Source organism: Pelophylax lessonae (genome assembly GCF_965119305.1).
Source record: "Pelophylax lessonae genome assembly, chromosome: 3".
Classification (NCBI taxonomy): domain Eukaryota; kingdom Metazoa; phylum Chordata; class Amphibia; order Anura; family Ranidae; genus Pelophylax; species Pelophylax lessonae.
In genome coordinates this window covers 594088319-594102184 of record NC_138770.1, presented here as the reverse complement: position 1 = coordinate 594102184, position 13866 = coordinate 594088319, and the positions used below count along the sequence as shown (strand labels likewise).

Sequence of the window (13866 nt, the reverse complement as noted above, 5' to 3'; positions counted from 1 at the left end):
CTCTGCTGATATGTTGTTTTGTACCTTACGTTCTTCTTGCATAGATTGTTCATTTGGCAGAGTGTGCAGAAGCTGAGCGATCTCATTACAGCCTATGCAAAGCAGAGCTGTCGAATTGAAAACCGGGGAAGTGTGTCCCTTTGAGTCTGTAAAGCTCACCATACACTACACAATGCGATTTGTACAATCTCCTTCAGATCTACTATCAACTACTGTATGTAGTGCAAGGGCCTGTCTGATTGGATAGACACACTGTATTTCCAAAAGTATTAGGACGCCTGCCTTTACACGCACATAAACGTTAACCACTTAAGGACCAAAAGGTTTTTCCCCCTTAATGACCAGGCCAACGCATACAGCACTGCGTTATTTTAACTGACAGTTGCGCGGCCGTGCAATGCTGTACCCAAATAAAATTGATGTCTTTTTTTTTCCCACAGATAGAGCTTTCTTTTGGTGGTATTTGATCACCTCTGCGGTTTTTATTTTTTGCGCTATGAACAAAAAAATAGCGACAATTCTGAAAAAAAACCTATATTTTTTACTTTCTGTTATAAAACATTCCCAATAAAAAAAAAAACAATTTTTTTATTTTTTTTATCTATTTGGGCCATTATGTATTCTGCCACATATTTATGGTAAAAAAATCCCAATAAGTGTATATTGATTGGTTTGCGCAAACTAGGGGATAGATTTATGTAATTTCTATCTATTTATTTTTTACTAGTAATGGCGGTAATCAGGGATTTTTCACGTGACTGCGACATTGCGGCGGACAGATCGGACATCTAACTGATACTTTTGAGGGGACCAGTGACATTACTACAGTAATCAGTGCTAAAAATACGCACTGTTAATGTACTAATGACACGGGAAGGGGTTAACACCAGAGGTGATCAAAGGGTTAAGTGTGTCACTAGGGGATGCTTTCTAACTGTGTGGGGGTTGTACTCATTTGAGGAACACAGGGCCCCTGTGTTCATCACTGACAGAACAGCAGTCTGCCTTGTTTACATCGGCAGACCGCCATTCTGTCTCCATGGGGAGCGATTGCGGGTGCCTGGCAGACATTGCGTTCGCCGGACCCGCTGAATGGCTCCCCCTCTAGCCTTTGGCGGAGCATGCGCACCCCCTCACTATCTGTTACACCTGCTGTAGTAAAACTGTGGTGTCTGGTCAGCAATTGGCATTCCAGTCTTAGTCCATAGGGTTCAATATTGCGTTGGCTCACCCTTTGCAGCTTTAACAGCTTCAACTCTTCTGGGAAGGCTGTCCACAAGATTTAGGAGTGTGTCAATGGAAATGTTTGACCATTCTTCCAGAAGCGCATTTGTGAGGTCAGGTACTGATGTTGGATGAGAAGGCCCAGCTTGCAGACTCCGCTTAAATTCATCCCAAAGGTGTTCTATCGGGTTGAGGTCAGGATACTGTTTAGGATGGCTTGGGCAGAAAAGATTTCAGAAATAGCTTCTATTTATTATGAAAAGTAAAATTCTGCCTGAAAAGGGGAACCTAGCCTTTAAACTGACCACAGACCTAAAAGTTTTCCATTCATAGATTCTTTATCCACACTAAATCATGTGGATGAATGAATATTTCACTATTTAGGTAGTTAGTGTTTAAACAGAGGTAAGACTGCATATACTTCTGCGCATTCTGGGAGCTTATGTTTCTGAAGCACGTGCATTGCGATGTCTTTAATTCTAAATAACACTCCAATCGCATCCAGCAAACACACATTTAAAAACCGCATGAAGCTCTATGCCCAGAAAGGTGCAGGAACCTCCTTGGCACGTTTATTTGCATTAAAGCAAATAGGCTGCTCTAAAAAAAAAAAGTGCAAAAACACGTGTTCAGGGTACTCTCGGTGTAATTGGCCTAATAACTAATTTACTGTTCGTTTTTTTTTGCAGAATGTTTTCTTTTGGTTTGGATCTGGGCAGTGGAAGAGGTTATATATCACACAATTTAACAAAGGTACGTGTCTTTATTTAAAAAAAAAAAAAAAAAAAGCTTCATATTATTTCTTAAAAAAAAATGTATCCAAGGATAAATATAGATACAGTATCTCACAAAAGTGAGTACACCCCTCACATTTTTGTAAATATTTTATTATATCTTTTCATGTGACAACACTGAAGAAATTACACTTTGCTACAATGTAAAGTAGTGAGTGTACAGCTTGTATAACAGCGTAAATTTGCTGTCCCCTCAAAATAACTCAACACACAGCCATTAATGTCTAAACCTCTGGCAACAAAAGTGAGTACACCCCTAAAGTAAAATGTCCAAATTGGGCCCAAAGTGTCAATATTTTGTGTGGCCACCATTATTTTCCAGCACTGCCTTAACCCTCTTGGGCATGGAGTTCACCAGAGCTTCACAGGTTGCCACTGGAGTCCTCTTCCACTCCTCCATGATGACATCACGGAGCTTGTGGATGTTAGAGACCTTGTGCTCCTCCACCTTCCGTTTGAGGGTGCCCCACAGATGTCCAATAGGGTTTAGGTCTTTAAACATGCTTGACCAGTACTTTACCTTTACCCTCAGCTTCTTTAGCAAGGCAGTAGTCCTCTTGGAGTTGTGTTTGGGGTCGTTATCATGTTGGAATGCTGCCCTGCGGCCCAGTCTCTGAAGGGAGGGGATCATGCTCTGCTTCAGTTTGTCACAGTACATGTTGGCATTCATGGTTCCCTCAATGAACTGTAGCTCCCCAGTACTGGCAGCACTCATGCAGCCCCAGACCATGACACTGCCACCACCATGCTTGACTGTAGGCAAGACACACTTGTCTTTTTACTCCTCACCTGGCTGCCACCACACACACTTGTCTTTGTATTCCTTACCTTGTTGCCGCGACACACTCTTGACACCATCTGAACCAAATAGGTTTATCTTGGTCTCATCAGACCACAGGACATGGTTCCAGTAATCAATGCCCTTGGTCTACTTGTCTTCAGCAAACTGTTTGCGGGCTTTGTGCATCATCTTTAGAAGAGGCTTCTTTCTGGGACTACAGCCATGCAAACCAACTTGATGCAGTGTGTAGCGTATGGTCTGAGTACTGACAGGCTGACCCCCCATCTCTTTAACCTCTGCAGCAATGTTGGCGGCACTCATTCGTCTATTTCCCAAAGACAACCTCTGGATATGACGCTGAGCACGTGCACTTAACTCCTTTAGTCGACCATGGCGAGGCCTGTTCTTAGTGGACTCTATCCTGTTAAACTGCTGTATGGTCTTGGCCACCGTGCTGCAGCTCAGTTTCAGGGTCTTGGCAATCTTCTTATAGCCTAGGCCATCTTTATGTAGAGCAACAATTCTTTTTTTCAGATCCTCAGAGAGTTCTTTATCATGAGTTGCAATGTTGAACTTCCAGTGACCAGGATGCGAGAGTGAGCGATAACACAAAATTGAACACACCTGCTCCCCATTCAGACCTGAGACCTTGTAACACTAACGAGTCACATGACACTGGTGAGGGAAAATGGCTAATTGGCCCAATTTGAACATTTTCTCTCACTTTTTTGTTACCAGTGGTTTAGACATTAATGGCTGTGTCTTGAGTTATTTTGAGGGGACAGCAAATTGACACTGTTATACAAGCTGTACACTCACTACTTTATATTGTAGCAAAGTGTCATTTCTTCAGTGTTGTCACATGAAAAGCTATAATAAAATATTTACAAAACTGTGAGGGGTGTACTCACTTTTGTGAGATACTGTAAATAATAAAAAAATGAAAATGTTGCAAAGCTATACAATGGAAAAATGAGCATTTAAGCCTTTAAAATTAGGACTTTCGATTTTTCATGTTTGTGTCCCATAGACTTTTATGGAGTTTGCATGTTCGCTAGAACATTTCCCCTGTTCGAGATGTTGTATTGCAAACCGAAAAGGGGGGTGTTCAGCTCATTACTAACCAGAAATAAGAAATGCAAATTCAACCAACCCATGGTTGAACAGTCTGATCTTATACTGTAGAGTTGACCATACATAAGATCTGTATACCAAATTAAAAACATTTTGGCTTGAGTTGGGCTTTAAAAGAAACAAAAAGTAAAAAAAAAAACTTACAACTTTAGGTTTGCCTGCCCTTACCCAGCCCTTCTTTCGGTTCTATTAAAAAATAATTCACAAATAAGTGTGCCATAGATCAGTCCGAGAGCCAGAAGCATTGTGTAGGGGTTGACATCATCGGTTTAAAGGTAAGTATAGCAGTAAAAGATAGATTTTTGGGCAAGTGTTGGGAAAATAATTTTTATTGTTTGTGGAAAAGTGGAGTTGGGCTTTAACTCAGTCCTGGCCATAGACACTGGCCCATCTTTGTATACATTACTACATATTTTCATCCGTGATGAAGAAAGATGTATTAAATAGTGACCACTGTGGATTGCTTTTCTGAGGGCGGTAGAAACAGCTGCATATATGAACCTAGCCGAAGAGAGGACATCGGAGTACCAGGAGACAGCAATGAGCAAGTATGGTTTCTGTGCCCAGCAAACGTATGGTATGAGCATAGTCAATGATAAAATGATCAGGTTGCACCAACATCATTGCATGTTTCACCAGTTAAAGGGAACTTGTCAGGGTTTTTTTTTTTTTTTTGCCACAACTCAGTCTTTGCTTCAATGCTGGAAGCTAATGCTGTGTCCTTTCAGGAAGCAGTGTTGCTTTAAAGGCAGAGCACTCATTGGCATAATCATGTGGCAGCCTCTAGTTCTAAAAGTGAGTTTTGACAAACCTACGAGGAACCTACAAGGTTCACTTTAAACTAATCTATAGGCAAAACTTTTTTCACTTTGGATAGAGTAAGGTTTTTTTTTTTTTTTTGCCACCTGTGTCCCATTTGAGAGATTTCCTTTACTTCCTGTCCCATAGCCAAACAGGAAATGAGAGGAAATCCATGCAAATTAAGGGAATCCCTTGGGTGCCTTCCTAGGTCTCCATTGGAAGATTTTCCCGCTATTACTGTTTTGGGGACAAAACAAAATTTGGGATTTTCTTTTACTGTCCACTGTCAATGATAATGGTAAACAGGAGAAATACAGAGGGTGAATCTCCCTAACAGGGACACAAACAGCGATGAAAGCTGACAGGGGTTCTAATTAGGGATTGATCGATTATCGGCAAAGCCGATATATCAAGGGCCGATCTGCACTTTCCCCGAAATATTGGAATCGGCCCCTGAGGTTACCGATATTGCCGATATTTCGGGAAAGTGCTTGTACCGGAGTGATGCCTGCAGCTAGAGGCATCACCCCGGTAACTGCGTCCATAGCCGACGGTCATTTGTCTTGTAATGACAACTGATGCGGCTGAAAAGCTACTCGGCTGTCATTACAAGGAGTGGGAGGGGACGTCCCCCCTCCTCTCCCGCTGCCTTCCGCGTCTCGCCCCGGGACTCCCGGTGGGACGTCTACCTGCATGGCCACCAAAGACCTGATCAAAGCCACTTTCAGTTCTGATCGGGTCTCCATGTAAAAACTGGAAGTGATGTTATGACATCACTTCAGGGTACTCAGCGCCAAATTAAAAAAAATGACAGCATTTAAAACAGACAAACTTGGAATTTTGAATGCTTTTAAGTGCAGAGGTGGGTTTTTTTAAATGTTCGAAAATATCGGCAGATATCGGCCAATACCGATATGCGATGCCCAAAATATCAGTATAGGTATCGGCAATAAAAAACAATATCGGTCGATCACTAGTTCTAATCTATCTGCACTCTGTCTAAAATTAAAAAAAAAAAAAAAGAATTGCTTTTGCGTTGTAGTTATATTGTGGTAATAGCATTTAGTATGTGGCAATAATAAGCCTGTTTGTGGAATCCTTCACATTTAGCTTGCTTTGCTCATGTTCAGCTTATATTGCTCCTGGGTAAACAGATGGGAAAGCTTAGTTTTTTTATTGAACTTTGTTTTTGCAGTAAATACATATATTGATCTGAACTCCAAATAGGAACAATAAGTCGTGCCTTGTCACTGGCAGAACCAGCAGGTGTCACTGTTGCTGTATGGAAAGTATTTTGGAAAGTTCTGCTGTTATAAGAAGCATTGAAAGCCGTCTCTAAAAGTGACCACACATGAATTCATAGGATCATTCAATCGATTATTCTAAAATATTCAAATTAAATACAAATTCTAAAGCCCAGACCCTCCATTTAAATGATTTAGTGAGATTTTAATTGATTTTGGTACTGGCAAGTCAATGGGTTGAGTCCAATTTTTTTCAGTCATTGTTAACTGACTGTGTGAATATCTGCAAATATGCCTGACAGCCAATCATAACACAGAGTGTTTTTTAAATGGTTGTTTTTATTAGGTTGTTTCTGATAGATCGTATTTTTAGAATGATAACAATTGCTTTGCATTGTTCAAAATGTTAATCAATGATGAATTACCTGTTTGTAATCATAAATTTATATTTGTATGGCCATCATTAGATGTTTTTTGGTTGGTTTCATCACCTCTCCCTGTTTTTTTTTTTAAATCCATAATTCACTTAAATCAACTGGATTTAAAGCGTAACTCCACTTATAAGAAAAAAAAAAAAAACATTGCCCTCTGGGTGATCTCTGTGCATTGCAAGGATTTTAACAAACGTTGTTGCATATTCCTACTATTTGTTATTCTAATGAAATCCCTGTTTGTTACTCTGTGCCTCTGTGCTGAGTGGGTCTAATGGGGTTTCATAAATATCAACCAGCTGCTGCAGAATCAGGGCTCTAATGATGAAAGTTGCAGGGCTTGCATCCCTTTAGACATTATTTCCTATTGGGAGTATCTCCCCAAAAATTACATTTTTGTTGCCAGGGACTCAAAAATCTGAATTGTATCTTGGTGCAGACTTCTGGGAAAATCAGTGAGCCAATCACACAAGCAGGAAATTTTTCTGGGTGGACGTTCTGTACACACTCTGTGTACAGAACAGCTCCATGTAGCCATATTACATTGCACTTATATATGACTTGTGTCACAATTGTATATGCTATATTATTATTTTTTTTTTATTATTCGCAATATTTTTTCCCAAGTGGAGTTACCCTTTGAAGTAGAATTATAGGTAAAACTTTTTTTTTTTTTTTTTTTCATTTTGAATAGATTAATGGAGAGTTATAATCCATGTTGTATTTTTTGCCACATGTGTCCCATTGGGGAGATTTCTCTTCATTTCCTGTCCCATAGCCAAGACAGGAAACGAGAGGAAATCCCTCCAAAGTGAGGGAATCCCAGGTTGCCCCCTGTGGAAGATTTCCCCTCAATTACTAATCTGAGGACAACCCAAGATTTTCTTTTGCATTCGGTGATAACCGTAAACTGGACATATAGAGGATGAATCTCCCTAATGGGGGCACAGGCAGAAATAAAAACCTGACGTGTTTGAATCCCTCTCCACTCTGTCCAAAATGAAAAAAGAAAAGTTTTAGTTGTATTATAGTACAGTCTTTTTCAACCAGGGTGCCTTGAGGTTTCTTCAGGGGTGCCTTGGCAGAATGTCTAAAAATTGCCCCAAAATGATATACAAGCCGGTGGGTGGATAAAACCTGCCTTTCAGTTACACAAAGCCAACTTCCTAACGACCAATGACATCATTAGTTGCTAAGGAGAGTGTCAGTTTCCTACATTCTCCTTGTTTGACCCACCCTTGCCTCTCTCCATCAGCTTTGGGGTCTCATTAGCTAAGTAATGGAGAGAAACTGAGGGAGAAGAGAAACACTGGAATACTAGTCAGTACATGTTTTCGAAAGTATATTTGCTTTGGAAGAATAGAGAAGAAACCGAGCGCCAATCTAAGTGTAGCAGTAGAAATTATTTAATGGCAAAATAAAACACTATTACTCACAAGAGTGTGGTAAAAACAGGCATCACAAGTATGATGGTGGTTCTGGGCGTTTGTCATCCAGGGGGTCCCTCTAGATGTCCTGGCGGAGCTGGCGCTTGGAGGATGAGCCGGCGATCACCTGTGGGATGGCAGGAGATGTGCTGATCCCTCGGCGGCAGCGGGTGGCGTGGGTCCGCGGGTAGAAGGGCCGTGACGTCACTTCCTGGAGACAAGGTGCAGAACAAACGGCGATGCATTGCGGAGCATGCGCTCCTTCTTCAGGCCGTGCAGGGGCCATTTTGGATAAGGGCTTATATGCCCACAGTTCGTGGAGCAAATTACGGTGGCACAGCAGGGACAAACAGAGTAGTTGAATGTTATGTGAGGGGCGGGGAGCGCATGCGAGGGCTGAAAATGGACTGATTCATACTGTGATGAGGACATATGGAGGGGAAGGAGACTTAAAAGAATATGTTTAAAAGAATATATTAAAAGCCAATTAAAATGGGCATAACAATAAAATAGAGAATCAAATTAAAATTAAAATAGATGGTGGGTGTATATTATGTTGTATATAAGCCAAACGCATGTGGGGACATATTAAAACCTATATAGTGGGTACTTACTTTTTGAAGTTACGAACTGATAAAGAAGTAGTTATCGAGGAGGGTGAGGGGGACCACTGGAAGATAGGATGATGGACCTGGGCAAAGAATGATCAGGTTAATAAATAAAATAACCAAATAGTATAGGTACAGTTCAGGAAACGGAAGATGGGCTACAGCAGCACGTTCACCTCAATTTCCTCGTTCAGGCCTCCGGGGGTGAGCGTGTCAAGGGAATAGATCCAGAAGGTTTTCTCTCTGGCAAAGCCGCTTGAAACGCTCCGTCCTGGGCAATGAGTCCGGAATGGACTCAGTTACCCATACCCTGAGGCCCAAAGAGGATTTATTGTGGGATTTGGCAAAGTGTCTAGGGACACTGTTTCTTTCCCTTTCTCAACAAGGCTGCGGTGTTCGCCAAAGCGTTTCCTGAGTGGCCTAATGGTTCGTTCCACGTAGAATAGTCCACAGGGGCAGGTTAGGCAGTAAATTACATACCCGGATGAACAATTGTGGAATTGTTTGATTTGGATATGTGTTTCCTTTTGACAGTGAACTCAGTTTGACCATGTTGGATATGAGAGCAAGTAAGGCACAAAGTTTTAGGGCATTGAAACATCCCTATGAGGGGGATGAGGCATGGGGTTTTGGTAGAGTTAGTGGGGACAGACTTGAGTTTGCTAGGGGCAATCAGATTTTTAATATTGGAGGATCTTCTATAAGAAACCTTAGGTATGGGAGGGATGGTTGATTTTAGGTGTAGATCTTCTAACAGAATGGACCAATGTTTTTGGAGGATTTTTTCCATTTTCCTGTATTTGGTGTGGAATTGTGTAGTAAAACGTAGGGGTTGGGGCGGTGGACTCGGTAAGTGGGAGGAGGCTTGGGATATGTTCGAATCATACTGTTGGAGGTAATGTGAGTGCGCTTGTTGGACTAGGGGTGGGGGATAGCCTTTATCTAAGAATTTTTGGATCAAATGGGCACTTTGTTCGCAATAGTCTTGCTGTTTGGTACAGTTGCGCTTCAGGCGGCAAAGCTGGCATTTTGGAATATTAGATATCCATCTTGGGTGGTGACAGCTCTGGTAGTATAAGAAAGAATTCCCGGCAGTGGGTTTTTTTCCCGGCAGTGGGTAATTTTTGGCTAGAAATTTACCATCTTGGTGGTAAAGTGTGAGGTCCAGGAATGCCAATTCAGCCGAGTCGCACACGGAGGTGAATGATAAGTTGAAGGGGTTTTGGTTGGATTATTGGACGAACTGGGTGAAAGTGGATTGGGGGCCATCCCAGATGACAATGATATCATCTATGTAGCGGGCATAGAATATGATGTTGGGAGTGAAAGGGTTGTTATGCCAAATATGGTTGGCTTCCCAAAAACCCATGGTGAGGTTGGCATAGCTGGGGGCGAAATTCGCCCCCATAGCTGTGCCAGTGACTTGGAGATAAAAGTCTCCATTGAATTCAAAATAATTTCGGGTGAGGCAAAAATTGGTGGCATCCAGAATAAATTGGGCTTGTTTGGGGTTGATGGTAGGATCCTCAGACAGGAAATGTGTGACTGCTCTGAGCCCAACCTGATGGGGAATGGAGGTGTACAGGGAATTAACATCAAGGGAAGCCCACATGTAGGTGGATTCCCAGGAGTAATGGCTTAGGAGGTCAAGCAAGTAGACGCCATCTCTGATGAGGGGAGGTTTTGTGCTAAGGGTTGTAAAAATTGATCAATGTACTGTGAAAATGGGCTAGTGATACTGTCCATGGCGGCTACAATAGGGCGACCTGGGGGATTGTTACTGTTTTTTGTGGATTTTGGGTATATGGTAGAAATATGGGGTGGAAAAGAAGTTTCTGGAGGCTGCCATTTTGCTGAAGCCCAGAGCCCCCAAACAGCAGTAAATCACAAAGCTTAGAACTAGAACTAAACCCATTGATTTAATGGTTTCAAAAACAATTAACCACTTTACCACTAAGCCTTTTTTTGACACTTTTTGTTTACAAGATTAAATCAGTATTTTTTGCTAGAAAACGACTTAAAACCCCCAAACATTATATATGTATATATATATATATATATATATATTTTTTTTTTTTACCAAAGACTCTGGAGAATAAAATGGCGGTCATTGCAATATTTTTTGTCACGCGTTTTTTGCGCAGCGGTCTTTCAAACGCCATTTTTTTGGAAAAATTACGGAAAATCACATTTCACTGCATTTGAAAAATACTTAACAGTAAAGTTAGCCCATTTTTTTGTATATTGTGAAAGATGATGTCACGCCGAGTAAATAGATACCCAACATGTTACAGTTTAAAATTGCGCACACCCGCGGAATGGCAACAAACTACGGTCAATAAAAATCTCCATAGGCGGCGCTTTAAACATTTTTAAGGGTTACCAGGTTAGAGTTAGAGTGTAGCTCTTTTTTTAAAATTATTTTTAATTATTGCTCATGCTCTAGCGATCGTGGCAATAACTCACGTGTGGTTTGAACAGCAATTTCATTTGCGGCGCGACTTCCATATACGTTTTCTTTCGTGCGCGAGCTAACGGCGACGGGGGGCGGCTACATTTTTTATTTTTTTTCCTATTTATTTTATTTTTTTTAATTTTAACACAGGTTATTGCTGTCACAAGCAATGTAAACATCCCTTGTGACAGAAATATGCAGTGACAGGTACTCATTATGGAGGGATCGAGGGTCGAAAAGAACTTTGAAAGTAGGGGACTAAGCCCCCGTTCACACTGGGGCGACCTGGTCGCCTGACAGGTCGCCGTAGGTCGCCTTCCATAGAGAAGCTGTGGACCCGTTCTAATAGGAGCGACACAAGTCGCTCCGACTTAGAAAAAGGGTCCGGAGCTTCTTTGGGGCGACCTGGAGCGACCTGCATTGACTTCAATGTTATGAAGTCTGTGCCGGCCGCTCCGAGGTCGCGGTGCGAGTAGCGCGCCGCGACCTGTGAGGTCGCCCCGGGAAGTAGCGTCGCCCCAGTGTGAACGGGGCCTTACTGTACATTGTTTCTTTTTCTCCTTCCTAGAGGAGAAGTTTGTAAACAAAAAAAGTTGTAAATCATGTATATTAAATAGGGATAAAATAGCTCGGAAAGGGTTTGAGGGCAATTTTACACCACATCTGCATCAAAAACTCATGGAAGTTCACGCCACTGCGATCGAATCCAGGGTGTTCCAGTTCCAGAAAAGAAAGGTAGAACATGGTGCATTTTTCCTGCACTGGACTGTACTGGAACGCGGAAAAAACAGGAAAAAGTAGTAAAAAAGCATCTGAAATGCATACAGAAACATATCAAAATCACACCAAAAACAAATTAAAAATGGGCAAGCACAAACGCACCCGGAACGGACCTTGAGTGCGTTCTTGTGGTGTGAACCAGCTCTTAGCCAGGTCAGAGTTGGGGTCAAAGGTCATAGTTTGTTTTATAGCCTAAATTGTGCAGCGTTCAAAAATATATAAGGTGAGTACAAATGAATACACACTTCAAATCCAAAAATAAAGTCCAATAATCAAAAATTGAACACAATTAAGGTGACCAGTCCCACACGGAAAAGTGGCTGCCTAGTGATAATATCAATCCTACACCAAAAGAGAATATAATTCGCTCACCAGATGGCATGGACCCAAAGTACCTTATCCCACATACACTTTTCTGAGTGGGGGATTTCCAGATATCTGTACGTGGACTATCCTTGAGGGACCTCTCAACATTCGCCATCTGGAGAATCCGTGGAAGCCATTGCCATTCTGTTCCAGGGAGATCATCACTTTCAGCCTGCATGACCCAATTGCTATAAGGTACTTTGGGTCCATGCCATCTGGTGAGCGAATTATATTCTCTTTTGGTGTAGGATTGATATTATCACTAGGAAGCCACTTTTCCGTGTGGGACTGGTCCCCTTAATTGTGTTACATTTTTGATTATTGGACTTTATTTTTGGATTTGAAGTGTGTATTCATTTGTACTCACCTTATATATTTTTGAGCGCTGCGCAATTTAGGTTATATTTGGATGCCATCACAGTCTGTTGGAGTGTCAGCAGATGTTTGTTCACTACTTTTTGTTAGCGCAGTTTTTTTCACTATAATTCTACTATCATAGTTTGTTTTAGGTAGGATTCAAAAAATAGAAAAACATTTTTTTTATTTAGTATTAATGTTAGTTAGGGTCAGTGCCTTTTTAGGTAGGATAAAAAAAAAAAAAGCAAAATACGCACCATTTATTTCTGGGCTTGGTATAAACAACAAATAGCACACACATATGTGGTATCGCTGTGATCTTCAGGGGTGGGACAGTTTGTTTGGGTTATTCTTTGGAGGTGGGTCATGGTAATGGCAAACAAAATACAGCTACCTTTTTAAAAAAAACTTAAAAAAAAAAAAAAATTTTTGTTTAACCACTTTACCACCGGAGCATTTTGCTGTCTTACGTCCAGGCCACTTTTTGCGATTCGGCACTGTGCGACTTTAACTGACAATTGTGCGGTCATGCAACGCCGTACCCAAACAAAATTTACGCCCTTTTTTTCTCACAAACAGAGCTTTCTTTTGGTGGTATTTGATCACCTGTGCGATTTTTACTTTTTGCGCTATAAACAAAAAAAGAGCGTTTATTTTGAAAAAATAACAATATTTTTAACATTTTTTTATATGAAATTCCCCGCAAAAAAGATGTAAAAACCAATTTTTTTTTAAATTTTTGGCCAATTTGTTTTCTGCTACCCATGTTTGGTAAAAAAAATCGCAATAAGCGTATTTTGATTGGTTTGCGCAAAAGTTATTGTGTTTACTAACTATGGGAAAGATTTCTGTCATTTTTGGTGTTTTTTTTTTTTTTTAACGCGTAATGGCGGCGATCTGCAATTTTTTTGCGGGACTGCGACATTGCGGCGGACAGATCGGACCCTTGACTGACATTTTTGACACTTTTGGGGGTACCAGTGACATTACTGCAGTAATCAGTGCTATAAATATGCACTGTTACTGTAAAAATGACACTGGCAGGGAAGGGGTTAATTTTATTGGAGAGGGAGGGGTTAATGTATGCCTGGTGCTTACTGACGTGTGTGGGGGGAGGTGACTGAGTGAGCCAGGGACAGATCGCATGTTCAGCTGTGCTGAACATCCAATCTGTCACTCCCTGTCACTTAGGAGATCCGCCCGCTCTGTTTACACAGGCGGGCGGATCTCCAAACTGGATTCCCCGACGATCGGGGCAGAGCAGCGAATGAAAACAGCGGGAGCACCGCCTACAGGGGGAGGAGTCTGGCGACGTAGGTCTACGTCGTCAGAGGATAACGAGCCACTTTGCCGCAGTAGTACTCCGGTACTCAGTGGTAAAGTGGTTAATATTTTGTGCCAGTTTTTCCATCCTAATATAAAGGAATTAGAAGATTTTATTACCATATACCATCAAATGAAGGC

At 41.5% G+C, this 13866-nt stretch overlaps 1 protein-coding gene across 1 annotated transcript in view; it reads left to right on the top strand.

Moving 5' to 3' along the window:
* The window catches only part of NDUFAF5 (NADH:ubiquinone oxidoreductase complex assembly factor 5), a 74986-nt gene that overhangs the window by 16626 nt on the left and 44494 nt on the right, over positions 1–13866 (top strand). The window contains exon 4 of the mRNA XM_082252613.1: positions 1914–1977. Coding sequence (XP_082108739.1) covers positions 1914–1977 — 64 coding nt within the window. The remainder of the gene's footprint in view (positions 1–1913; positions 1978–13866) is intronic.